Source organism: Aphidius gifuensis, linkage group LG3 (assembly GCF_014905175.1).
Source record: "Aphidius gifuensis isolate YNYX2018 linkage group LG3, ASM1490517v1, whole genome shotgun sequence".
Classification (NCBI taxonomy): Eukaryota; Metazoa; Arthropoda; class Insecta; order Hymenoptera; family Braconidae; genus Aphidius; species Aphidius gifuensis.
Window position 1 is genome coordinate 19,866,425 of NC_057790.1, and position 25,636 is coordinate 19,892,060.

The 25,636-nt window shown below is 23.5% G+C and overlaps 4 protein-coding genes across 10 annotated transcripts; 2 read left to right on the forward strand and 2 right to left on the reverse strand.

Moving 5' to 3' along the window:
* On the forward strand, positions 1–10,523 carry LOC122852565 (cytadherence high molecular weight protein 2-like). Of its 4 annotated transcripts, none has more exons than XM_044152448.1 (8): positions 1–223; positions 517–2,982; positions 3,542–4,490; positions 4,562–4,689; positions 4,982–5,038; positions 5,221–5,388; positions 5,631–5,699; positions 5,874–10,523. In XM_044152448.1, exons 1-8 carry the CDS (start codon positions 167–169, stop codon positions 10,422–10,424), a joined length of 8,445 nt encoding a protein of 2,814 aa, XP_044008383.1. In that variant the 5' UTR covers positions 1–166; the 3' UTR covers positions 10,425–10,523. The 4 variants fall into 4 exon arrangements, with proteins under 4 accessions (XP_044008383.1, XP_044008384.1, XP_044008386.1 ...); XM_044152449.1 differs by having other exon boundaries at positions 52–223; positions 4,985–5,038; XM_044152451.1 differs by lacking the exon at positions 5,631–5,699 and having other exon boundaries at positions 52–223.
* On the reverse strand, positions 10,501–13,455 carry LOC122852569 (2-phosphoxylose phosphatase 1). Its single transcript, XM_044152458.1, has 4 exons — positions 12,985–13,455; positions 12,669–12,836; positions 12,031–12,599; positions 10,501–11,953 (listed from the first exon to the last, which is right to left on the reverse strand). The coding sequence occupies exons 1-4, from the start codon at positions 13,073–13,075 to the stop codon at positions 11,213–11,215; spliced, it is 1,569 nt and encodes a 522-aa protein (XP_044008393.1). The 5' UTR covers positions 13,076–13,455; the 3' UTR covers positions 10,501–11,212.
* Positions 12,758–21,997, forward strand: LOC122852568 (neuropeptide-like 1). 4 transcript variants are annotated; one of them, XM_044152453.1, is made up of 8 exons: positions 12,758–12,884; positions 12,978–13,132; positions 14,443–14,652; positions 14,773–14,877; positions 18,085–18,512; positions 18,596–19,311; positions 19,608–19,767; positions 20,557–21,389. In XM_044152453.1, exons 4-8 carry the CDS (start codon positions 14,797–14,799, stop codon positions 20,756–20,758), a joined length of 1,587 nt encoding a protein of 528 aa, XP_044008388.1. In that variant the 5' UTR covers positions 12,758–12,884; positions 12,978–13,132; positions 14,443–14,652; positions 14,773–14,796; the 3' UTR covers positions 20,759–21,389. The 4 variants fall into 4 exon arrangements, with proteins under 4 accessions (XP_044008388.1, XP_044008390.1, XP_044008391.1 ...); XM_044152455.1 differs by having other exon boundaries at positions 12,978–13,067; positions 20,557–20,832; XM_044152456.1 differs by lacking the exon at positions 19,608–19,767 and having other exon boundaries at positions 20,557–21,997.
* On the reverse strand, positions 21,613–25,397 carry LOC122852566. The gene is made up of 2 exons (XM_044152452.1): positions 25,038–25,397; positions 21,613–24,971 (listed from the first exon to the last, which is right to left on the reverse strand). The coding sequence occupies exons 1-2, from the start codon at positions 25,068–25,070 to the stop codon at positions 22,029–22,031; spliced, it is 2,976 nt and encodes a 991-aa protein (XP_044008387.1). The 5' UTR covers positions 25,071–25,397; the 3' UTR covers positions 21,613–22,028.
* Positions 25,398–25,636: the final 239 nt, after the last annotated feature.

The window sequence follows — 25,636 nt, forward strand, 5'->3', positions numbered from 1 at the left end:
TGTGTGGACAATGGGCACTGTGTGTGTTTAATTGTGTATTTATGTGTGAAATTTAACGAACATTATAGGGACGCTTAGGAACAACAAAAATAAAAAAAAATAAAAAAATAACGTTTTTAAATGATATTAAATTGACAATAATTATTGTATTTATTAATAAAACTCCATGGACAGTGATGAGAAAAAAGATAAAAAAAGAAGAGCTTCGCTTGATGCCGAAATGGTAAATAATTAAATAAATTTATTATAATAATTTTTTGTTCATTTTGTTTTGTTTATTATCATTAATGAATTTATAAAATTTTAACAATAATAATATACTGTGCTATTAATTTGCTATATCCAAGCAGCACATGTAATTTATTGTTTAAATATCCAAAAATAAGTTACAAGTTAAATATAAAATAATTTTAAATGAGTACACTGTTGGGATAAAATTAACAAGTTCCTGTTATTAATATAATATTATTTTTATCTTACTTGATTAAAATTATTATTATTGTTTTTGTTATTTAGTTGGCAAGATATAAAGCATCAAGAGGAAGAATGTCTGACACAAATCAAACAGATTCATCAGATATTGATGAACTTTTGATACTACACAATGAATCATTGGATAATCAAAGTGTAAGTATGGCTGAGGATACATCATTTAGAGATACAACACAAAGTAGTATATCAGCAAGTGAAAATGAAGGTGATACTGATTTTGATAAAATGACTGGACGTATTGCTGAACTTGAAGACGTTGTTGATGGTAAAGAAGCAATAATACAATCATTAACATCTGAATTTGATATGTTAAGAAATCATTCATCAAATTCATCACAAAGTCATAATAGTAATACACAATTTAATGATATACTACATATTTATCAAGCAAAATTAAAAGATTTTGAAGTAGCAGTATTAAAAAGAGATGATTTAATTCAGAGTTTAACATTATCACTTGAAGAATCATTATTATCACGTGATAACATACAATTACAACTTCAAGAAATGATTAAAATACCAGTTGTTAATGAAACAACAATATCACATTATCCACCAGAAGCTATTGAAAAAATAAATGAATTACAAAAATCATTACATTATAATATTGAATTAGCTAAAAAAAATGATGAAGAAAATACAAAATCTATTAATAATTTAAATGAAAAATTACGTATTTCAGAATTACATCTTAATACAAATCATCAAGAAACAATTAATCTACAAAAAGAATATGAATTACAAGTTGAAAAAATAAATAAAGATATGATGATTGTTGTTGAAAAATTTGAAAGTGATGGTGCATATAAAAATAGCCAAATATTACAGCTTGAAAATGACATTAAAAATTTAGAATCCAAATATAACAATGATATAATTGATATGGAAAATAAACACTCGGATGAATTGAATAAATGTCAATTAAAATTGTTAAATTATGAAAAAACAATTGAAAAACTAAAACTTGATAAAAAAAATGATAAAATTGAGGTTAATAAATCACAAAATTTATTATTACGTTGTCAAGATGATAAATATTTATTAAATGATCAAATTAAATTATTACAAGATCAAATACAAGATTTAACAGCTAAATGTATTGCAACAACAAGTATATTAGAATCAAAAGAAAGTATTGAAAGATCATTAGATGATGCATTAGCAAATTTAACATCATTAAAAGATGAAAATGATATATTAAAATCAAAATATGATGATATTAGTGGTAAATATTCAGCAATTAAATCATTAATTGATAATAATCAATTATTAAATGACAGATCATTAACAACTGATAGACTCAGTGAATTTAGTAAAGCAAGTTTTATGAGTGAATTAAATACAACGACATATCAAAATTTAGATGAATTATCATTACAAATACAAATGTCAAAAACAAAATTAGATGAAAAAGAAAAAATGCAAAAAAAATTAAATGATAAAATTGAAAAATTAGAAATGAATATATTTAATTCAAATGAATTAATTGATGATTTAACTAAAAAACTTGATGATACTAATGAAAAACTTGAGAAAACAAATATGGAAAAAAAAACATATGAAAAAGAGCTTAAAGATATTAAAAATAAATTTGATAAGTTAATGTCAAATATACATTTATCATCATCATCATCTTCATCATCAAATAATGATAATAATGATGTTATTAAAAAAATTGAATTATATTCAAATGAAATAATTAATCTTCGTCAAATAATTAAAAATAAAGATACTGAATTAATTGAAAAAGATAATAATATTAAATTAATTAATGAAAAACTAATTCAGTCTCAATCAAAATGTAATGGATTAAAAAGTGGTTTACATCAAGCCTGGAAACAATGTGCTGAGCAAGAAGAAAAATTAAATTTATCAGTATCAATAAATAATAGTCAAATGTTTCATACAATGGGAGAAAGTACATTTAATCAAAATGAAACTGATAATTCAAATGTCAGTAAATATTATCATAATGATACAACAACAAATTTAAATGATACTGATAAATCAATGCTTATTAAATTTGAAAAAATTGAAACGGAAAATAATAAATTACATGATGAAATTAATACTCTTAAAAAAACCATTGATATATGTAATAATGATAATGATTTATTACAAAAACAAGTTGATGAATTAAAAAATAATATTAATATATTAAATGAAAAACATAAAGATGAATTGTCAAGACTTGAAGCGTGGTTATCTGGTTCTGGTATTGATAAATATAAAAAAGATTTAGAAGATAAACATGCTAAAGAAATGGATGAACTTAGAAAATTTTTTGAAGAAAAATGTTTACAAATGAAAAAACAATATTCTGAAGAAGTATTTAATCAACAATCTAAAAAAATGTCTGATGATAGTAGTGAAATTGATGAATTAACTGATGATTTATATTATGGTGGTGGTGATGTTACACTTGGTGATTCAATTGACATTGAAAAATTAAATAATAGTCCTAAAAAAATATGTCAAACAATTGAAAAGGTATGTTATTTATTTTTAATGTTATTTTACCTTTTTTTTTTTTTTTTTTTACTGCTTAGATAATTGAATAATGATTTATTAAATTATTTTAAGAAATTAATTTATTTATTTTTTGCATGATTTTAATTTTCTATAAATTTTAAAAAATATAGTTTAATATCTTTTATTTTTTGTTTGTTAACTAAATGACTTTTGTGATTAACCAAAATAAATATGCTCGCATGCAGCATTGTCAAACAGAATTGGATGTTCCTGTTGAAAATGGTGAAATAAATGACATCAGAACAGCATATAGACAACAACTAGAGGAGCAAGTTAATCTTGCTCGACAAGATATTGTCAACGAACTTCAGGAACAAATTCAGGTAGACTTGTGCTGATTTGTCCCTTGTAACTAAAAATATTTTTTAATAATGTTAATAATAATGATTAATGACTTTGGTAGTTGGGTAAATTAAGAAATAAATTAATTTCTTTGTCTGCAAAAATAAAAGATTAATACAATGTTTTATTTAATAGTTGATTAATTTGTTTTGTTTATTGTGTTGTTTACAAACAGGTACTGCTTGAAGTCGAATCAGACTCTGAAGAAAATTGGCCAACAGAACTTTTACAATTGCGAAATAAATTCACTAGTGATGCTAAACGTGAAATGGAAAAATTAAAAGAAATTCATAGATCAGAAATAAGTCATATTAAAGAAGAACATTTACGTGGAGTATCAAGAATAATTGAACGACACAATGATGAAATAAAAAAATTAAAAGACAATAATAATAATAACAATGATAGTAATAAATTTGATGATAGTCAAAGTTTAGATATAAATGATGAATTAATGAAACAAAAAAATTTATACAAAACTTGTGTTACATTGAAAAATTTGGTGGTTGATCTTGTTAAGTATATTGTAACATGTGAAGAAGAATTAAACAATACATTTATTGGTGAAATAATAAAGCGTCAAATTGAAAATAATAAAAAAAGCAATGATGATTTATCAGAAAAAGAAATAAATACAAATGATGATTATACAAATTTACCAAAAAATAAAATAAAAAGAGTACATTTTGCACCAAAAATGAATAAAATATCATCAATTGTTAATAGTGAAACAGATATATTATTAAAACTTGTTGAAGAAGAAAAAGATATATCAACAAAATTACGTGAAGAACTTGAAAAATGTATTGACATAATGAAAACAGAAAGTGCTGAAATAATTGATATATCATTATCACCTGGTGAAACAATGCTTGATACAATAACAAAACAAATTGTATGGACAACTAAAATAAATGAAGAACTTAATGCAAAACTTCAAGAAGCTGAAACTACAATTCAAGATTATCAACAAGAATCAGAACAGCTTAAAATAACAATTAATACTTTACAACAAAAATTAATTATTGATGATAATAAAGAAATAATATCTGAAGGATATGGAGAAAAAGATGATACTACTAATGATATTATTGAAGAAGATTTAATTCAATTACAAGAAAAAGGTAAATTATTATTTAATTAAAATATTTTTAATATCAAAATTAAATTTAATATTTATTTTTTTATATTTTAGCACGTCTTGCTATAATATCTGGTGACAATGACAGTAATTATCTTCTTCAATTAATTGAAGAACTATCAAGATGTAATGAAAAAATATCTGAAGATTCAAAAAAAGATAAAGAAGATTTACAATTACAGGTAAATTATTTATATATAAAATTATTAAACAAATATATATTTAATTTTTATTATTATTATTTTTTTTTGAATATATGCACTGCATGAATGGTTTTTTAATTTTTTGGGACGTTCTTCATCTTTAGAGTGTCTTCATATTACTCGTGCAACCAAAAAAAAAAGAACAATAATTGAGAAAAATGATGTTTATTATTTATTATTTATTATTGATTCAATTTTTATTATTTTTATTTATTATCTTTCATTGTATTGCTTGTTATTATTTGGGGTCTTGACGTGTTGTATTGCCCAGCAGGTGTCATTAGATCCCCTTTCCTCCCAAAGTATTCACAAGCTACGATATCAAAAGGTAAATCATTCACAAAAATTAAATTTATATAAAAAACAAAAAATAATTATGGCTTTGTGCATGTATTAATAATGCAATTTACTAAATAAGTATTAGTTTTTTTTTTTGTTTTAAATAATAATTCTAGATGTCAATGAATCAAATAAGCTTTATAAATGTTTTTTATTTCTATAAAATGTCAGGTTGCTGCTGCAGATAAACAATTACGTTCAACACGTCAATTTTTAGAAGAACAAGCATATGAACGTGAAGCTGAACGTGATGAAGCTGCAATAAAAATTAAGCTACTTCAAGAACAATTAAAAGAACGTGAACGTGATAAAGAACGTGATCTTCGTATTTCTTCTGAGGTGAGTCAGCTCTATAAAATATTTTTCTATTAATAATGCTTTTTATAATTAAAAATAAAAAACAAATTTATTGGGAATTCTCTATCACTTAATACTGCACATTTGTTTAACAAACAATGCAATAAATTAAAAACAAAAAATATATATATAACACGCTGGTAATTGTTGAATTTATTAACACAATACGTTTTTTTTTTTTTTCTGCACTGGTTTTTGGTTTTCTATTTAAATCACAAATAAAGTCGGCTTCATCTTCACGCGAATCATCAGTGGCAACATGTATTTCACCAACAACTTGTATACCAGAATTTGTGAGTGGTTTTTTTTTTTTTTGTTTAATTTTTTATCTATCATTTTAACAAATTAAATATTTTATTATAAATATAATTGGTTAATAATAACTTGGTGAAAGTTAATTTTTCATTAAATTTATTATATTTTAAATACAAGATAAATAAAACTTTTTTTTTCATGATAATCAACAGGTTGAATCATTGGAATCACAAGTACGTGAAATGTCATCATTAATATCAATAACTGAATCTAAAAAATTAGATACTGAAAATGAGCTACAATCAGCAATTTCAAAAATATCAGATTTACGTGAAATAATACGTGATTTTGAACAACAGCTGTTGATAAAAAATCAAAATGAAGAATCATTTAAAATACAAATTGAACATTTAAAAGATATTATTAAAACTAAAAAAAATCATCAACGAGAATTAGAAAATGAACTTGAAGCAATTAAAATTGGTGATGATGATCAAATGAATGATCATTTAAGTCATCTTCAAGATGAATTGAGAAAACATAAATTAAGTACAGAACATTTTAATGTTAATTCAACAGCATTGAAACAAATGAAAATTGAAATATATGAAATGTCAAAACATCTTGATAAAAGAATAAATGAACTTGAAACATTACACATGTGTGGTTCAAATTTAAGTATAAGTCAACCATCAGAAGATGTATCAATACGTGATCAAATTGATTCATCACGTTGTAAAACACCTGATGATGATACAACATCACCACCAACTTTACCACTTGATCAAATATTAAAATTAAAAGATAAATTATTAAAACATTCAAGAACAGAAGAAGTTGCATTTAAAAAAATTAAAGATTTAGATATACAATTATCAAATTATAAATTACAAAATGAAGAATTAATTGCTGAACAAGAAATATTACAACAAAATAATTCAGAACAATTATTTCAACTTGAACAAATGCGTGGTAGATTAGAAGAATATAAACATTCAGCACCATTTGTACAGCGACAAGCAACATCAAAATTAGAACTTGAATTACATGATTTAAAAGTTAAATTACAAACAATGGAACAAATAATTATATCAAAAGATTTACAATTAAAAAATTTAAATCAACAATTAGAAAGAATTAATAATTTATTAATTGAAAAACAAGAAGAATATGCATCAATTGTACAAAATGAAAATGATACTATTCAACAATTACGTAATCAATTAAAATTATTAAATCATGTTAAATATCAATTGGATAAAAAAATGGCTGAACAAGAAGATTTTCCACAATTAATTGAATCAATGTTGGCTGATAAAAATGATGAAATTGATCATTTAAAACAACAATTAAATAATAAAGATAAAAAAATTGAATCATTATTAGATGATAGTAATAATAATAAGCAACAACAACAGCAACAACAACAACAGCAAAATAATGAACCTAAAAATTCAGCTCGTACATTGAGTGATATTGTTTCAATAAATTCAGAATGTGAAGATATATGTGAAACAATGCGTGGTGAAAGTACACGTGTTAATCATAATTTTACTCAAAATATATCAACAATGAAAATTCCAACAGTTAATAATAATAATAGCAGCAATAATAATAAAAATAATCAAGCTAAAGATATGTATCTTGATGCATCTGTTATTCCACTTGTTGATAGTGGTAAATTAAATTATTATGTTCCACCACTTAATTTGGAAGAATCACCAACACACAGTCCAAATATTTTAAAACAAATATCACCAAGTGAAGTTGCTATGCCATCATTATCATCAGAAAGTATACAAGTATCTGATATTACTGATAATAATCAAGATAATATAAAACAAAAAAATTCATCTGGTTCAACAAAATATGCTGTTGAAGATTTAGAAAATCAATTAAAAGCAATTTATGAAGAACTTAAAAATAAATCATCAACACTTGATAAACGTGAACATGAATTAAATGAATTAAAATTACGTCTTGATGAATTACGTACAGAATCAAAAAATTCAATTGATGCATTAACACGTGATAATGATTATTATAAAAATAAATTTGAATTATTAAAAAATAATGAAACAAAAATATTACAAGATTATGATGAAATTGAAAATAATTTAAAATTAAAAACAGAAGAATTAGATTGTTATAAATTAAAAATTAAAAATAATGAAAATATTATAAATGAATTAAAAACAGATAATAAAAATATAAAACAAGATATTAATAATTTACGTGAAAAAAATAATCAAGAATTATTAAAATTACGTGATTTATTATTTAATAAAGATGTTATTATTGAAACATTACAAACAAGAAATACAGAAATTGAAAATGAAAATAAACAACTTTATGAATATAAAACAAAATATGAAAAATGTAAAAAAGAATTAATTGATTGTCAAAATGAATTGTGTCGTTTAAGAGATGGTATTAATAATCGTGATAGTCTTATACAAAGATTAGAACAAATGGCAAGACGTAGTACATCAAGTGAAAATAATTCATCAAGTGATAATAATAATAATGATGATGATAATAATAATAAAGACGAAGAAATACATCATTTAAAAGAATATTTAAAAGAAAAAGAAAATATAATACGTCAAATGAATGACGATAGTAAAAGTTTACATCGTTCACTTGAAACAATACAAAATAAAATGAAAGAATCTGGTAATGTTGTTGATTTAAGAAAAAAATTACAACAAGAACGTAAATATAATGCTGAATTTGCTAAAATGATTGCAAAATTAACAAATGAATTAAAAATAATACGTGATGAAACAACACAACAAATAACAAATGATAATAATAATGATATTGAAGATCGTGTACAACGTGAATTGGATTTATCAGCTGATCTTGATAAAAGTATACTTGAAGCAATTGAAATTGAAAATGCTGAAATGTCAATGAATAATAATAATAATAATCATGAATATCATTCATGTAATTCAATTGATATTAAACCAGTTAAAAATGATTTAGAAAAAATAATTGAACAATATACTGATATACGTAATAAATTGGATAAACAAATAAAAATAAATCAACAATTAAAATGTCAAAATGATGATTATGAAATACAAAAAGATATGTTTAAATCACAAATAAATGAATATGAAAATCGAATAATACAAATAAAAACATTATTTGATAATGAAAATAAAAAAAATATTGATTTAAATAAAATAATAACAACATTAAAATCAACAATAAGAAATTTAGAAATTAAATTTAAAAAAGATAAAACAACATTTGAAAAATTACAATTAGAAGATTCTGATTTAATTAATAATCTTACAATTAAATATAATGCATCATATAATTCAGAAATATATTTACGTAATTCATTAACAGCATTAAGACAAGAATATGAAAAAATTAAAATACAATTACAAAATACATTGAAACAACCACAAAATAATATTAATACAGAAAAATTAGATGATAATAAAACAGAAATAACATATGCTGAAAAATATGAAAAACAAAATCGTGAATATTTAGAATTAAATGAAACAATGAAAAAATTAAATGATGAAAAAAATCGTTGTATGAAAAATTTAGAAATTTCAATTGAAGAAAATGAAAAATTATTAAGTAAAATTGCATTATTAGAAGATGAAAAAGGACATATTGAAATTGATTTAAAACATACTGTTGAAGAATTAAAATTAAAAAGTGATGAATGTGATTGGTTACAAAAAAGAATAAAAACAATAACAAATGCTGATGAAAAACGTACAAAACAAAAAATTGATCAAGAAAATGAATTAAAAAATTTAAGAAAAGAAATTGATAATATGAGAGATGTTATGAATGACGTTGGTATTGATGCTGATGAAATTCGACGACAATTAACACAATCATTAAGTGAACAAGCACAATTATCACAAGTTGTTATGAGTCTACGTAAAACAGAAGCTGATTTAAAAAAAAAATTAAATGACGCTGTATCTGAAGAAACAAAACTCAAAGAAATTATTAATGATTTACAAATTAAATTACATACATCAAAAGAACATGATGATAATGATGATAAAGAAAATAATGATAAAAATACAAGTGAATTAAATTTTAAAAAAATTATTAAAAATTTAAACAGTGAAATTGAACGTCATTCATATGAAAAATTAATATTACATGAAAAACTCAAAAAAGCACGTGAAGATAATGCTAAATTAGAGCTACAAATGTGTGATTATAATGAATTAATAAAATACAATAATTATAATTATAATAAAACAGATAATAATCATGAAAAATTACAACATATTTATGGTAAATTTATACGTGCTGATAGTCAACGTAAAGCACTTGTATTTCAAAAAAAATATTTACTAAGTGTTATTGGTGGTTATCAGTTATCTGAAGAAACAACACTATGTATACTTGCACAATTAACAAATGAACAAAAATCATTTATGACAACAAATGATAATAAATTAACACCAAAAATACGTTTTCGTTGTTTAGTATTATCAATAATAAGTATACACAGAATGAAATGGAAAGTACAACGTTGGAAAAAAGGTACAAGAAAAAATGGAACTGAAATTATTCGTGAATGTATACCTGGACGTACAATGTTTTTACCATTAAATAGAAATTATCAAGAACATTCACCACCAGTTAAAGATAATAAAAATAATAGTAACAATAATAATGGTATTGATTATCAACGTTATATTCAAAGAATGATTAATATTCAAGAAACACTTGGTTTGGCTTCTGGTGAGTCTGCATCAAATGAATAAAAAAATATTACTTCTATCACTATTATTATTATTATTGATAATTTTAAATTAATAATTTTGGTAAAAGACTTAACCAAAAATATTTTTTATATAATATAAGATAATGTTAATTAGTATGATTATTACAATAAGTTAGCTTTTTTTTTTTTTTTTCTGTTTGTCTCTCTAATTAGAATTAATTTTTAATTTTTAAATAATATTTAATATTTTAAAAATAATAATCAAGTTAAATAATATTGTGCTTCCTTTGCATAAATATTACCAAAGTTTTTTTTGAAATTTTTTTTCTTTTAACTTGTTAAAAAAACAATTGAGTAAAGTAAAATAATTTTAGCTAACAAATAATGTGCCTTGTATAATTTAATTTATAATCAGTATTTATTAATTAAACTTTTAATTCGATGATTTTCTTTGTAATAAAATGAAAAATAAATGTTACCTCTTTTTTTGTGAAATAAATAATTAATAATTTTCAAATATTGTATATATTTATTTATTTAAATCATCATTCGTTGGAAGTACTTTAGATGTATATTTATTTTTAAATTATATAATCTACACTTAATTTCTTCTTGGACGCTAAATTTTCTATAAATCATTTCGTTTATAATCTAATGATATGCTATATTAATTAATTATGATTATTTCCATTGTCAACACATTATTGGCGATATACTTTCAAACAAATTAACATTATTCAAAATTATTCACATATTTACAATTACTAAATTAATAAATATCTAATAAAAAAATCTTTTTCATTAATAAATAAAAAAAAAGTTAATAATTTAATTGGTACAAGCATCTTTAAAATTAGTTGCATTAAATGGTGAAAAATAATCATCATGAATTTGTCGTATAATTGATTCAATTGAACATAATTTATATTCTTTACGATAATAATCACCATCATTATTTTTATCAATATAACTTGCACTATAATAATTTGTAAATTTACAAAATGGTATTGTTTGAGTGACATCTTTACCATTAACAATAACACGAAAATAATAATCATTTGCATCATTATTATTATTAATATTATTATTATTATTTGTACGACAAATTTCAATGATAAATCTTGTTGCATAATGTGGTAATATTGTATTATCAGATAATATACCAAGTGCAATTGATAAATATTCTAATGTTTTATCATGTCCAGAAAATAATACTATTTTTGGTTTTGATTCAGATATCATTTGTACCATATGATTAACAATATTTTTTAACATACCATATGCACGTAATAAACCATATTTTTTACGATTAATACTTTTAATATTTAAACGTGATTCCCATTCTGTATAAGCAAATAAACCAGTTATATGTTCACTTTTAATACATTGACGTGAATTATTATTAATACATGGTAATGATGCACCATGACAAATATATGTTAATAATGCATCACGTAAATTATATGGATGAGTTGTTTTCATTTGATCTGGCATTTCAAATACTATTTTTGATGATTGTTTTATTAATTCACCAACTGCTGGATGTGATTTTAAACGATTTCCAGTTTCCTAAAAAAATTAAAACACAATATATTAATTTAATTATTCATTAATATAGTAATAAATTAAAAAAACAATTAAATTACTTTGTAAAATTTCTTTAAATATTTATCAGCAATTGGACAAGCACATTCATTATTACAAAATGTATAACTTGAACTTTCTTTTAATGTTAATTTAGCAAAATTTTGATAATTATTATTATTATCATTATCATCATTTAAAAATGTATATAATAATGCAATTGCACTTTGTACAGTTCTTCTGTATCTTGTGCTATAAATAACAATGTCATTTGTTGTTATTGTATTATTAGAAAAATTTAATTTATTAAAATATGCATTTTTTAATAGTAATCCAGTTTTTAATAGTTGTCCAATACCAAGTGTTGTTAATTCACCAATTTTACAATATTTTGTATTTGATGGTAACATTGGAAAACCATGAAATGGTCCTAAAAATTGTGACCATATTGAACGATAATATAATGTTGCATTATCTAAAAAATTTTTATAACTTTCATATATTGTATTTTTTTTTAAATCACCAGCACAATTAACTGTACTGATATTACGAATATGAGCAAGTGGTCCTCTATCACCATGACGAATAAATATAAAAACACCTTCAAGTGTTAAATTAGAATCAATTTTACCTGTTGTAAACAAAAAAACAAAGCAATTAATTAATTATTAAACAAATTTATTTGTTTTATTAATAATACCTTCAACTCCAGGATTTATATCATCTGGTGGATTACACAGTTTAAATATTCTTTTCGTTTTAATATCTGGTTTAAAATGACGTGAAAATTCACGAATTGGGTGATCACTACTTATTGGTTTTACTTGAAATGAATTATTTTCATCAACTCCCATGTATTTATACATTCCTAAAAATAAAATTAATTAGCCACTTTGTTTATTCAACAAATAAAAAGGTAAAAAAAAAAACATTTTTTTATAATTAAAAATTAGCAATTAGCTAATAATGTCTAACATAGTAACGTATATTAATATATTTTATTTTTCAGATCTTACCAGCAACAAGAAGAAATATCCAAACACTCAGTATAACATAGCAATAAAATGCCCGATGCTGATAAGACAAACGGACCATTTCAGTGAGCATATTTCATTAAATATATTATGAATAATGCTATTTAAATTATTTAATAATTTAAAATAGGTATGATATAAATTTAATTTTTATTTTATCATCACAAATTACCGGTTCATATTTATTTATAAACAACATTATATCTGTCAATTATTATACAGTTAAAAATAAACTTCACAATAGCACACACACACATAATTATTATTAAATATTAAAAAAATTTATATAAATATATACTATTTAATATAAATTGATATGTTTATGCTGATTGGCAATGAGTTTTTACTTAAATTATATATTTTTTTTGGTCAATAAATGAATGATTTTATGATACAAAGGCGAATATTGTTGTACAGGGGTTTACAGATAGAAACTAGACGAGGGTTAATGATCCACTATTTCATACGCAAGCGCTGAAATATATAAAAATTTTTATCAAGAGGGGTTGTCAAGGATTAAGTGGAAATTGATGAAACTTTGCTGCCAACATTTAAGGGTAGTTTATTTATTTTTTTTTTTGTTATTTTGGTAGCATTTATTTGTTTATTAGGAAAATTATTTAATAATAAAAATCAATTATTTGATTTAATGAAAAAAATTAATTAGGTATTTAGCAAAGTAATGTTTGTTTTTTTTTTGAAAATTACTTTTATCATTGATGACGTCTTTTGGCTATTTTTGATTTTTCATTAATTTTTTTATTTTGAATTCAAGGGTCAAGTAGACACTTGATCATTGATAAAAAATAAAAAATTGATTGTCAGCTCAGAATATCATCTCTGTAAATGATAACATCTAACGAAAGCCAATAATGAATATCGTATCAATTTCGAGATATTTTTAGAATTCTGATTTTGGAAAAAAAATGATACAATATCTGAGTGTAGGAATATTACCCTTGGGATTTTTTAAATATAGAAAATGTATGATAAATTTGAAAATTTTTGTATACTTGATATTCATATAAAAATAATTGTGCATATTGAAATTTGATCTTGATCAACTTGGCGTCTTGAATTTCTACAGGACCCTTTGCAATTGATCCTGGAAAAGAAAAAAAAAATTATAATTTTATTTATATTTTTAGATAGATAATAAATCAACTAAATAAAAATTAAAACGTATTAATTGAAGGATTTAAAATTGACTTTGATGCTTGAAAAAAAATTTGTAAGGATTAAGAGTTTATTTATTTTTTTTTTTTAGATTAGAGTATTAAATATTTAAATTTTTCATAAGTGCATGTTAAAAATAATGAGAACATTGTAGTTTTAATTTTAATTGTTTAAAATAGATAAAATAAAAATTAAGTTAATTTTTTTTGTAAGGGGTTTCATATTTATTTTAATAATTTTTATTTATTTTATTTTTTTTTTCAGGCATGTTATAACCCACACAATTTTGTGGAAAACGCCTGCGCAATATTCGACTTAAAAAGAGTATATAAGCCAGGAAAACGACACCCATATCGTTATTCACCAACTGAAAATTCAACTATCATCAAGGAAAATTGAAGCAAAAAAATAAGAAAAAATAATAATTATATATTTATTATTTTATTATAATATTCAAATTATTATTTAACTCGGGTAAATTTAAATCAGTTTACATTTTATAGAAAAAAAAAACAAACGTTACAGTTGTTTTATTTTATTTTGAATGTTAATTAATTGAATTTTTTTGTTTTTATCTGTTTTTCGAATATCAAGAGGATTTTACGAAAAAGAGAGGACATGGCAAAGGCTCCTCAAAAATTAGCCGGTTTATTTATTATTTTTTTTACAATTGCTGTTGATCAACTTCGATTACCAATGGTGAGTTTGAAATAAAAGCTAATTAACAAATTTTTAAAAATTCTTTATATATTTTTTCGAAAAATAATTTTATAATTAATATTCTTAATTTGAATCCATTTTTTACATTAACTAAACAAGTGTTTTATTAGCTCCAATTTAAATATTTAAAATATAAAAAGTTTAAAAATTTCTAGACATTAAAAATGTCATTAATTTTCGTAATAAAATTACTTTTTTTAAATTAAATAAACATGCATTTTATCAACGACAATTAAAATATTCAAAATAATAAATTTATAAAAGTTTAAATATTTTTTTAACACTAACATTTATAGTAAAAATTGAATGAGACCTGTTGCTGCTTGAGTCTCAAGCAACTTTTCAAAGCTATTCATGACACAAAAACAAAAAAATAAAAAAAGCCAAGATAAAGAAGATTGAAAAATTAATTTATACAACAATACCTGAATACATTCTATACATATACTGTAAATTTTCTTTGAAATGCTTATATTGATCGTCTTAACTCGGTTGTATCGAAAGACGTCTTTATATGTTCTATCATTCAACTTGAAGAAATTTAATTACCTCTTGATTGAAGAAAAAAAAAAACCATTCAATAGAAAAATTAAATAATAAAACAAAAAGAAAGTTGCAATTTTTATTAATACATTTTTTCAATAGATCTATTATACAATCGAAATTCGAAATTAAAAAATATATAACATTAATCTTGAGAAGAAAAAAAAAAAAATATTTAACAATAAAGTTTTTCTTGTTTTTAAATTTATTGACTTGAATTTTTTTTGTTTTTTATTTTTCTTATATTAATTAGTTTTCTCTTTATTGGCTTGGCTTTTTTTTCTTCTCGTTATTGGTTTAGCTTTTTTTTTCTATTAATTTACAAGAAAATAAATTAATTTAAAAATACAAAAATTTTCTTAATTTTAATTTAAATTAAACAATGACAAAGATAAAGATGTCTAGTTTATTATTATCAATGAGTGACACGAGTACTAATAATATAACACCATGTACAATTTCTCATGACAATAGACATTTATAAAATAATGTCAACACACTGTTGTACAAGACTCTCAAGCATCTTGCTAATATCTATCTGTTACTATCATCATAACAATAATGTTATTTATTATGATAATAATGTTTGTCCTTTATTTGTTACGTCATTGAACTACCAGTTGAATTTATTTTTTCATTTTTTATTTTTCAATATCACACATTAAAATAGTCAACATTATTGATAAATCTTATCGAAATAATCAGCAATTTTCTTCTGATTTTAATCGGATTCCTTTAACATATTATCGTGCAACATTGAATTTTTTATTCGTCAGATATTAATCTGCAAATGTCAATCTTAATTTTATATTACTTTTTTTTTCTTTTCAATATACCTACTCGATATTTTTTATCCATCAAGCTGGAGTATATTAAATTTCCTGTATTTTAATTATTTCATTTGAAATCACATGTGTTTATTAAAAACATACATTTATTTTTCTTGTAATATCGTAACGATTTTTTTTAATTTAATAATATTTGTATAAAAAAAATTATAATAGTTTTTATTTTATCATAAAAATTTCCATGCAAAATATTATTCTGTGGGTTGAAATGTTTTTTTATCATTGTGGTTGGATTATTTTTTTTTTTTGTGTTGCAACAATCAGCGTAAATGTAGATGAACAATTTCGAAAATGTATGGAATGCATATACATATGTACATAAAAAGCAAGACAACTTTATGAGAATTAAACTCTCAACAAAAACATTTTGTGTTTGTTAAAAATAATAATAATAATTCAAAAAAAAAAAGATAAAATAATAGAGAAAATTTTAATATTATTCGCGAGGGAAAAGCCGAGGATTTTGTTCTTCAAAAACGAATATTTTTCTTTACAAAAAAATAGTAAAATATGAATGAATAACACAGGTCATTGAAAAACTGATATTTGATGAAAGAGTTTGAAGCTTTTGGGATTCGTTGAAGGTCAAGGGGAAGATATATATATCTATAAAAATATTTTTTTCATTTTTTTTTTTATTTTCTCAATAAGACGGATATTTAAAAACAAATTTAAAAAAAAAAGTTATTATAATATTTAAATATACAAATTTTTTAAAAATATTTATCGAATAAAATTGCTATTTTTCAAGTTGAATATCTTAAAAATCATTCGTGCAGTTAAATTCTAATTTTATATTAAGTAAAAAATTTAAATTTCAAAAAACTCTATTATAAATAATAATAATAATTTGTTATATTATGATGATGACGCATGAATTTAATTGTAAAAAGAAAAATATTAAATTTTTTAATAATGTAAATTTAATTGGACATGTATACAAAATTTTATATTCATTGTATGTATAATTAAAAATGAATTTTAAAAGGTTTAACTATTTTCATATATGATAAATTTACCATCGTTAAATCAGTGTCACGTTGCATCATTGATCCAGCATCGTTATCAGTTATGAAAAATCTCATATTAAATTGACAGATATAAATTCAATCTACGTAAATAAAATTGCTATTAAAAATTATAATATTTAAATTAAATTTAGCATATTAAAATTACACGAAAAAAAAAAAAGTATTATTTGTTATTAGTGTCTTGCATATGTTTGGGTAATTAATTAACAAGTTATTATGCATGTTAATATAGTCGAGATTTGAGCTCTCCCAACAAGTGTCTATGTAAATTAAATTCTCATGCGATGATAATATGAAATAATAATTAAAACAACTAATGTCACCAACAACTGACGACATATGATTTTTAAATTATCATCAATGTCTACAGTATTATAATTATTATCATCCACATTTTATTTATAATAAATTTCTATTTGACATTACCATAATGAAATAAAAGTTGGGAAAAAAAAAACCATTACTGTTAGCTTGATTCTACCATCGTTAAATTTAATAAAAAAAAAATAAATAGAACATTTTTTTTTTCTTGATTAATGTTTATTTCATTTGAGTAAAAAATAAAAAATAAATAAAAAGTCAACTGGTGTCAGACTAGTGTTTACATAGATAATTTTTTATTTTTTATTTTTTAATAAGAGATATAAATTAAAGTCTGGTGACATCTGCAAAAAATAAAATAGCGTGGGTTGAATATGAAATATGAATTACATAAAAAATATAAATTAAAAAAATTAAAATTAACTTTATGTATATTTTTAAAGGTAAATTGTCAAGAAGACATTGATACAACTCAATGTTTACCAAAAAAAACATTTATTGCATTTTTACGTTTACCAGAAGTAAGCTCAAATCTTGCAGCATATTCAAGAACAGCAAGAATAATACAATCAGCAAGAAATGATTTTATTAATTTAAAAATACTTGGTAAAAATAATGATGATGATAATGGTAAAATATGTATACCACCAAGTATTTATTATGAAATATTTAGTGATCCAAAAATACGTGCACATTTTGATGCTATTGAAAGAGCACAAAAAATGTTAGAAATACGAGATGTTGATAGTTTTATTGATACTGAAAAAAAAAGTATTGCAACACTTGCTAAAAATGATGATTTACCAATAACAACTGTACAAGAACGTGAACAAAAAAATCAAGATGACGAAGAAAAACGTAGTCAAGCTGGGTAATTATTTTAAAAATAATTATAATTTTTATTATTAACAAAATATAAAAATATTAATAAGCGTTATTTAATTTATTTTGTAGAATGACACCAGAAGAACTTGTTAAAGTTTATGATGGTGATACACAAGAGGATAAAACATCTGCTGATGTTATTGATCATTATACATTACCAAATGGTGATTTAGATGTTGAAGCAATGTCACGTGATTATCATAATGGTAAAAGAAATATTGCAACATTAGCACGTGATTATGCATTACCAGAAAGACGTAATATTGGATCAGTTGCACGTCAATATGGTTTATCATATGGTAAAAGAAATATTGCAACACTTGCTAGAGATAAAATGATACCAAATAGTGGTGGTAAACGTACAGTACCATTGACATATGGTCGTTATATGTGGCTAAAAGGTAAAAGAAATGTTGGCTCATTGGCAAGAGATTTTGCATTACCAAGTGGTAAACGTAATATTAGTTATTTAGCTAAAAATGGATGGTTAAATATTGGTTATCAAAAACGTAATGTTGGTACACTTGCACGTGATTGGAATCTTCCACAAACACGTACTGGACGTTCATCAATTGATGATGATTTTAATTATGATGATAAAATTAATAAACAATATGATAATGATTTACAAAATATTATTAATCAATCACAAGCTAGACGACAATCTGATTATTCTGATGAATATCCAACACCTGTTATGCAAAATAAAAATTTACTTGATTATGAAGATTTTATTGAGGCACTTGCTGATGTCAGATATCCAGTTGCTGAAAAAAGATTTATGGGTAAGTTGTTGTTGTTTTAATATATAATAAAAAGGTTTTTTTTTGTATTGATTAATTTACAGATTAAAATTTTGAATGAGCTAGATTTTTAAACTTTCAATAATTAATTAGTCACGTTTTTTTTTTAAATTAATTTAAATATTTTCATAAATATTGGACTGATTTTTTCCCCATTAAAAAAAATGAAAATATATATTTAATTTTTGGATTTGAGATAATTATTTTATTTAAATTATTATTGAGGTTTAGATGGTTTTTTTTTTCTTCTTCGAAATATGAGAAATGTTAAATGTTAGGTACAGATGCAACAGGAGATTCATGGCAAGATGATGATGATGATGATGAAACGTTGGGTTATCGACCAAGTAAGAGACATATTGGGGCTTTGGCACGTCTTGGTTGGTTACCAACATTCAGGGCAGCAAGATTCTCGCGATCACCTCGATGGTCAGACCAGTAGGTTTCTCATTCCCAAAAAAAAAAAACAAATCATATTGACCATCATCATTTCAATGAATATTTATTGTCGAAATAATTGTTCTCTTTTTTGTTGTTCAATGTTTTCTATTCTCGTTGTAGAAACAAAGCAACTTTGATATTCCCAAATTTATGTTTTGTGTTCTTTTTTTCTTTAAATTTAATTTTTCAAAAACTATCGGTATTAATTTCATTTTTCAATATCACAATATTGTAGATGGGTGTTTGTTATTATCATTGATTCATTAATCTCGTTTTAAATTATATTGGTGTTTAATATTTTAGGTAGATGTGCAAGTAGTCCTGATAATTGTGTACACTTTCATCAAAAAAAAATTATAAATTTATTAACTGTTTATTTACTCATTTAAATGTGATTTTTTATCATCATGTTATTGTGTAATAATTATATAGCAATAAATACAAAAATGTGTTATTATTTTTTAGTTTAATACATTTGTCATTTCATTTTTTTTTTTTAAGGTAAGTTTTAGCAGGTCCAGAGATAAATGTTTTTTATTTTCAAGTTTAATTAAAGTTGTAAATTATTGTGATGATATTTCTTTTTTTTTTCAACTAATTATTTATTTTTTTTTGCACGTTTTATTCATTACTATTTATATATAAATTATAGTTAATGATTGTTTTAGTTTTTAAATAATAAATGTGTAAAAAATATTTACTCTAAAAAAAAAAAAAAATGAAATTAACTTTAGTTTATAATAAATAATAAATAAATAATTTGATGTTTTATAATTTAATTTTTAGGGAGGATTCCACAGATGGGACCTCGTCCAACAACACCCCCAACTCGTCGTCTCGGTTAGGCATTAATCAGAGTGACTTGAAGACCCGCTACGTGCAAACACTTAAAGGTGATTGTCGACATGGCTTCAAACGGTATCTTCTCATCCCAACAAATCATCATTACCTCGATGGAAAAATCCGTTTTGCATCAATGAATATATAATTTACATTAATTTACATTTATTTTTTATTTTTTATTATTCATTTAAATTAGATTTTTTATTTACTGAAAATATTACAATCAAATTTGTAAATACTCAAATTAAAATAACAAAAAAAAATATTAATTATCGACCTTTTAAGACATATATATTTTCAACAACAAAAATTAACATTAAAAAATCAAAAAAAAAATATTAAAAAACAAAAACTTATTGTAATTAAAAAAAAACAAAAAAAAATTTAAATTATTAATTTTTGGTTTGCCAAGACAATCGTGAAAATATAAAAATAAAATAATAATAATTATTGAAAATATAAAAAATAATAAGTCAAAAATTTAGGTCGATTTTTAAGAAAAAAAAAAAAATATTAATTTTTTCATTTAAATTCATTGATTTTAAAAATTAATTAAAATATCAAAATCATGTCGTTTCACTTAGCGGGTATTATCGAGCATAAATCGCAAATAGATTGAAAAAATAAATAAAAAGAATGATTGTGTTTCATTTAATTTTTTAAAAACTGAATATTTAAGAAATTAAATCAAATTAAATATTTAATTACATTGGTGTATAATTCAGTCAATATAAAATGAAAATTTGAAAGCAAAATTATAAAAAAAAAAAAAAAAAGAATTTTTTGATTACAAAATTTGTTGATTTTAAAATATAAAAAAAAAAAAAAAATTAATAAAAACAAAACTCAATTATTATCAAGCAAAAAAAAGAAAAATTATAAGAAAAATGAATTTTGTTATTTAAAATATTTAACTCGTCTTTGTGTCTGTTCTTGTTTCTATAAAAATTCGGTAGTTAGATTTAGAAAAATATAAAAAAAAAAAAACCAATAATAAATATGTAAAATAAAATAGTAATTTCTTCTAAAACTAAATTTGCTCTTTAAATAAATAAATGAATATATAATTACAATTTATAAAATATATTCATGTATACAATGACACAATGACAATAAAAATAAAAAAAATAAAAGTGTCAATATTAACATATAAAAAAGATAATCAATGTGCTTAACATTATATATCAAAAAAAGTAAATGAAAAATTTTAAAAATCATCTTTAGACAATAATAACTTTAAAAAAAAAATCAATGACAATAAAGTGCAAATAATAAATGCATTCAAACAATCTCTACTTTATTTTGTGAAAAATACATGTACATTATTTAACATATATTATATATATTAAAAGCTATTTCATCAAAAAAGAAAAAAAAAAAAAAACAATATGCTGTTGTTTCTACATAAAATAATCTCAACGAATTAATGCAGATTGTTTTTTAATTGATGACAAAGTGTTGACTGTCTCTTGAAGAACATTTGGAATGCCTAAAATTGTGATAGTTTGTGGTAATGTTGAAATACCAAGTGATCCACTTGGTACTTTGGCTTTGAGTGTGGCAAGTGTTGCATCAATTTGTCCAATCAAACCACCAACTAATTTAATAGTATTTTCACCTTGTTTTGAGCCAATTGATTTTTCAAGTTGATCAACAAGTGTTGCTCTAACTGAACTCAATGCAATAACTGCTGTTTGTACTTGTCCAACTTGTAAAATATTTAAATGACTTGGAAGTTGTTGAGTTAATGTTGATACTTTTGTCAATAAATATGCTGCATTGATAGCTTCTGTTAGTGGAGTATTGCCACAAATACAAACTTCATTTTTGTCATCAGAGTTACCAGCGTCAACTGGTGTTTCTCCATTTGATTTACTTGCAAGTGTTGCTTCAATTTTATTAACTTTATTTATGGCATTTGATAAAGCAGCAATAACATCAACATTTTCACCAGCATTTGGTGCTGTTATAAGAATTTTACCTGACAATGTAAGAGCACCTTTTATTTTTAATAATAAAATTGTTAGGAGTTTAACTTTTAAAGCATCAGCTGGACTTGGTGGTGATGATATTTCATCAACTTTATTTGAAATAACAACAAGAATAGCATCAAGATTAGCCAATGATGTTGTTAATTGTTGTTTATCATTTTCAGTTGCTTTACCTGCAGCAATGAGTTTACTTGTTACAAGAATTTCTCGAAGAGTGACAGTTATTTTTTCAATTGTAGAAACTTCTTCTCCATTATTACCATTATCATTATTTAATTTATTAGTTAAAATTAAATCAGTATCATCAAGCTTTGTAATTAATGCTTCAATTGATAATATTAATTCGGCATTTTCTCCTGCAGCACCAGTGCTACTGAGTTTTGCTTTTGTTGCAACAAGAACAGCACGAATTTTTTTTAACAAAGAAATAGCAACTTCAACTCTGGCAGCATCAGCTGGAGATATAGGTGTTGAAATTTGTTGTGCATGATTTTGAATTTTGTCTAAGAGAGCATTTAATGCATTAAGAGCATTTGAAAGTTTTAATCTTGCATCAGCTGATCCAGAACCACCAGTAGTAACGTCATTTGCATTTGCAAGAACTTCTTTGATAGTTACAGCGATACTTTGAATGATTTCATTGTTGGAACTGGGATTGCCACCAATGATACCTCCAATGTCAATACCACCATCAATTCCACCACCAATGATACCTCCAATGTCAATACTACCATCAATTCCACCACCAATACCACCAATTATTCCACCAGAAATGTTACCATCACTTCCTGAAGATGAGCCTCCTGATCCACTTCCTGATGAACTTGATGAAAGTTTACCAGAAAGAGTTGCTGAAATACCACCAGCTGTTTGAATCAAACCTTGAATACTTGCAATGATATCTGCATTTGCAGAAGCACTGGCTGAATTACTGAGTTTTTGGTTTGTCAATTCAAGTGCAAGACCTACTTTATCAACAATTTTAACGCCAACTTTCATTCTAGCAGCCTCGGATGAAGTAACAGGTGTATTTATTTGATTAGCAAGATCAGATACTTGGTTTAGACGAACCTCAAGAGTATTTATAGCAGCTACAAGTTGTGCTTTTGCTTCAGCTGATGCAGTACCACTAGAAACATCATTGGCACCTTGAAGAATTGCTTTAACAGCTGTGGCAATTTCATGAATAAGTGAATTGTCTTCATCAGTGCTTCCAGCACCACCAATAATACCACCAATATCAATACCACCGCCAATACCACCAATTATTCCGCCAGAAATTCCACCGTCACTTCCTGTACCACTTCCTGAACCACCAACTGGTAAAATTTTATCAGAAAGAGTTGCAGAAATACCATCAAGTTTTTGAATCAAACCTTGAATACTTGCAATAACATCTGCATTTGCAGAAGCACTAGCTGAATTACTGAGTTTTTGATGTGACATTGCAAGTGCAAGACGTAATTTAGCTACCATTTTAAGGCCAACTTGAATTCTAGCAGCCTCAGATGGAGTAACAGGTGTATTTATTTGATTAGCAAGATCAGATACATGGTTTAAGTGAACCTCAAGAGTATTTATAGCAGCTACAAGTTGTGCTTTTTCTTCAGCTGTTGCAGTACCACTAGAAACACCTTTGGCACCACGAAGAATTGCTTTCACAGCTGTTGCAATTTCATGAATGAGTGAATTGTCTTCTCCAGTACCATTATCAGAAGAACCATCATCATTACCTCCTGAAGATGAACTTCCACTATCACTGCCACCAGCTCCAATCACAGGTACATTAGCACTTGGTACTTTAGTTTTAATTGTCTTAATTGTTACATCAATTTTTTGTATTAACAAATTAATTTGTACAATTAATTCATTATTTTTATCAGCTGAAACATTGTTAACTTGTTGACGTGCATCAACTAATGTTAGACGTAATTTAATTAAAACAGCAACGACATCATTAACTTTGGCAACTTGAGCTTGAGTTAGTGATGCAGGTAATTGATTAATTAATTTAACAGTATTATCAAGCTGTGAATTTACAGCTGTTAAAGAAACAGATAACTGTGCCTGAATATTTATGGTAAGACCACCTTCAGCAATTGCTCCAATATTACCACTTATGTCTTTGATATTTCCAGCAAGACCTCCAGTAATATCACCAAGACTTTTTAAGATTCCAGCAATACCACCAACGATATCACCAACACCACCAATAATACCACCAACTCCTCCAACAATACCACCAATACCACCACCTATACCTCCACCAACATTACCATTTCCAGAACCACCAATTATTCCACCAATTAATGAACGCCTTGATCTAATATTTTCTTGATTTGGCAATATCAAACCAGCAGACAATGCCTAAACAAAATTAATAATTTAAACAATTTTAAAATTAAAAAATAAAATTAATATCAGTGTACTTACAAATAGCATTGTTGATATGATAAACAGTTTCATCTTGAATGAATAATTCTTTCAATTATTATTTAATAATATATTATACAATCTGCAGATACACAGACAACTGTACTGTCTCATTGTTTCTACCATCATTTATATATGATTTCAGTTATCATTAAAACTACCTGATAAACTTTTTTGTAAATATGTTGACAATAATATTTTATAAAAAACTTAATGTTAAGATTACATTAGATAATACACGTGGAGTACATTGAAATTATTATTACGTGTAAAATAAAAAAAACTTGAACTGTTATGTATTTTAATTTCAACTTATTATTGCATTTATTAAATTCATAAATAAATCATGTCAAGTTAATACTGTTTATCAGCATGATACGTTAATTCATAAAACACATAAAATTAAATTATTAAATCAACTGAAGAGTTGCATAATTTATTTATTTAACTCAACATGAAAAAATCATTTATTATACAATCATTTAGGATACAAGTGAATGACAAGATAATGTTTTTTTTTTTATAAATAAATAATACATTATTTAAATGATGAGTTATGTATTTTATTTAATTATTTTTTTAATTTTTTTATTGTTCCC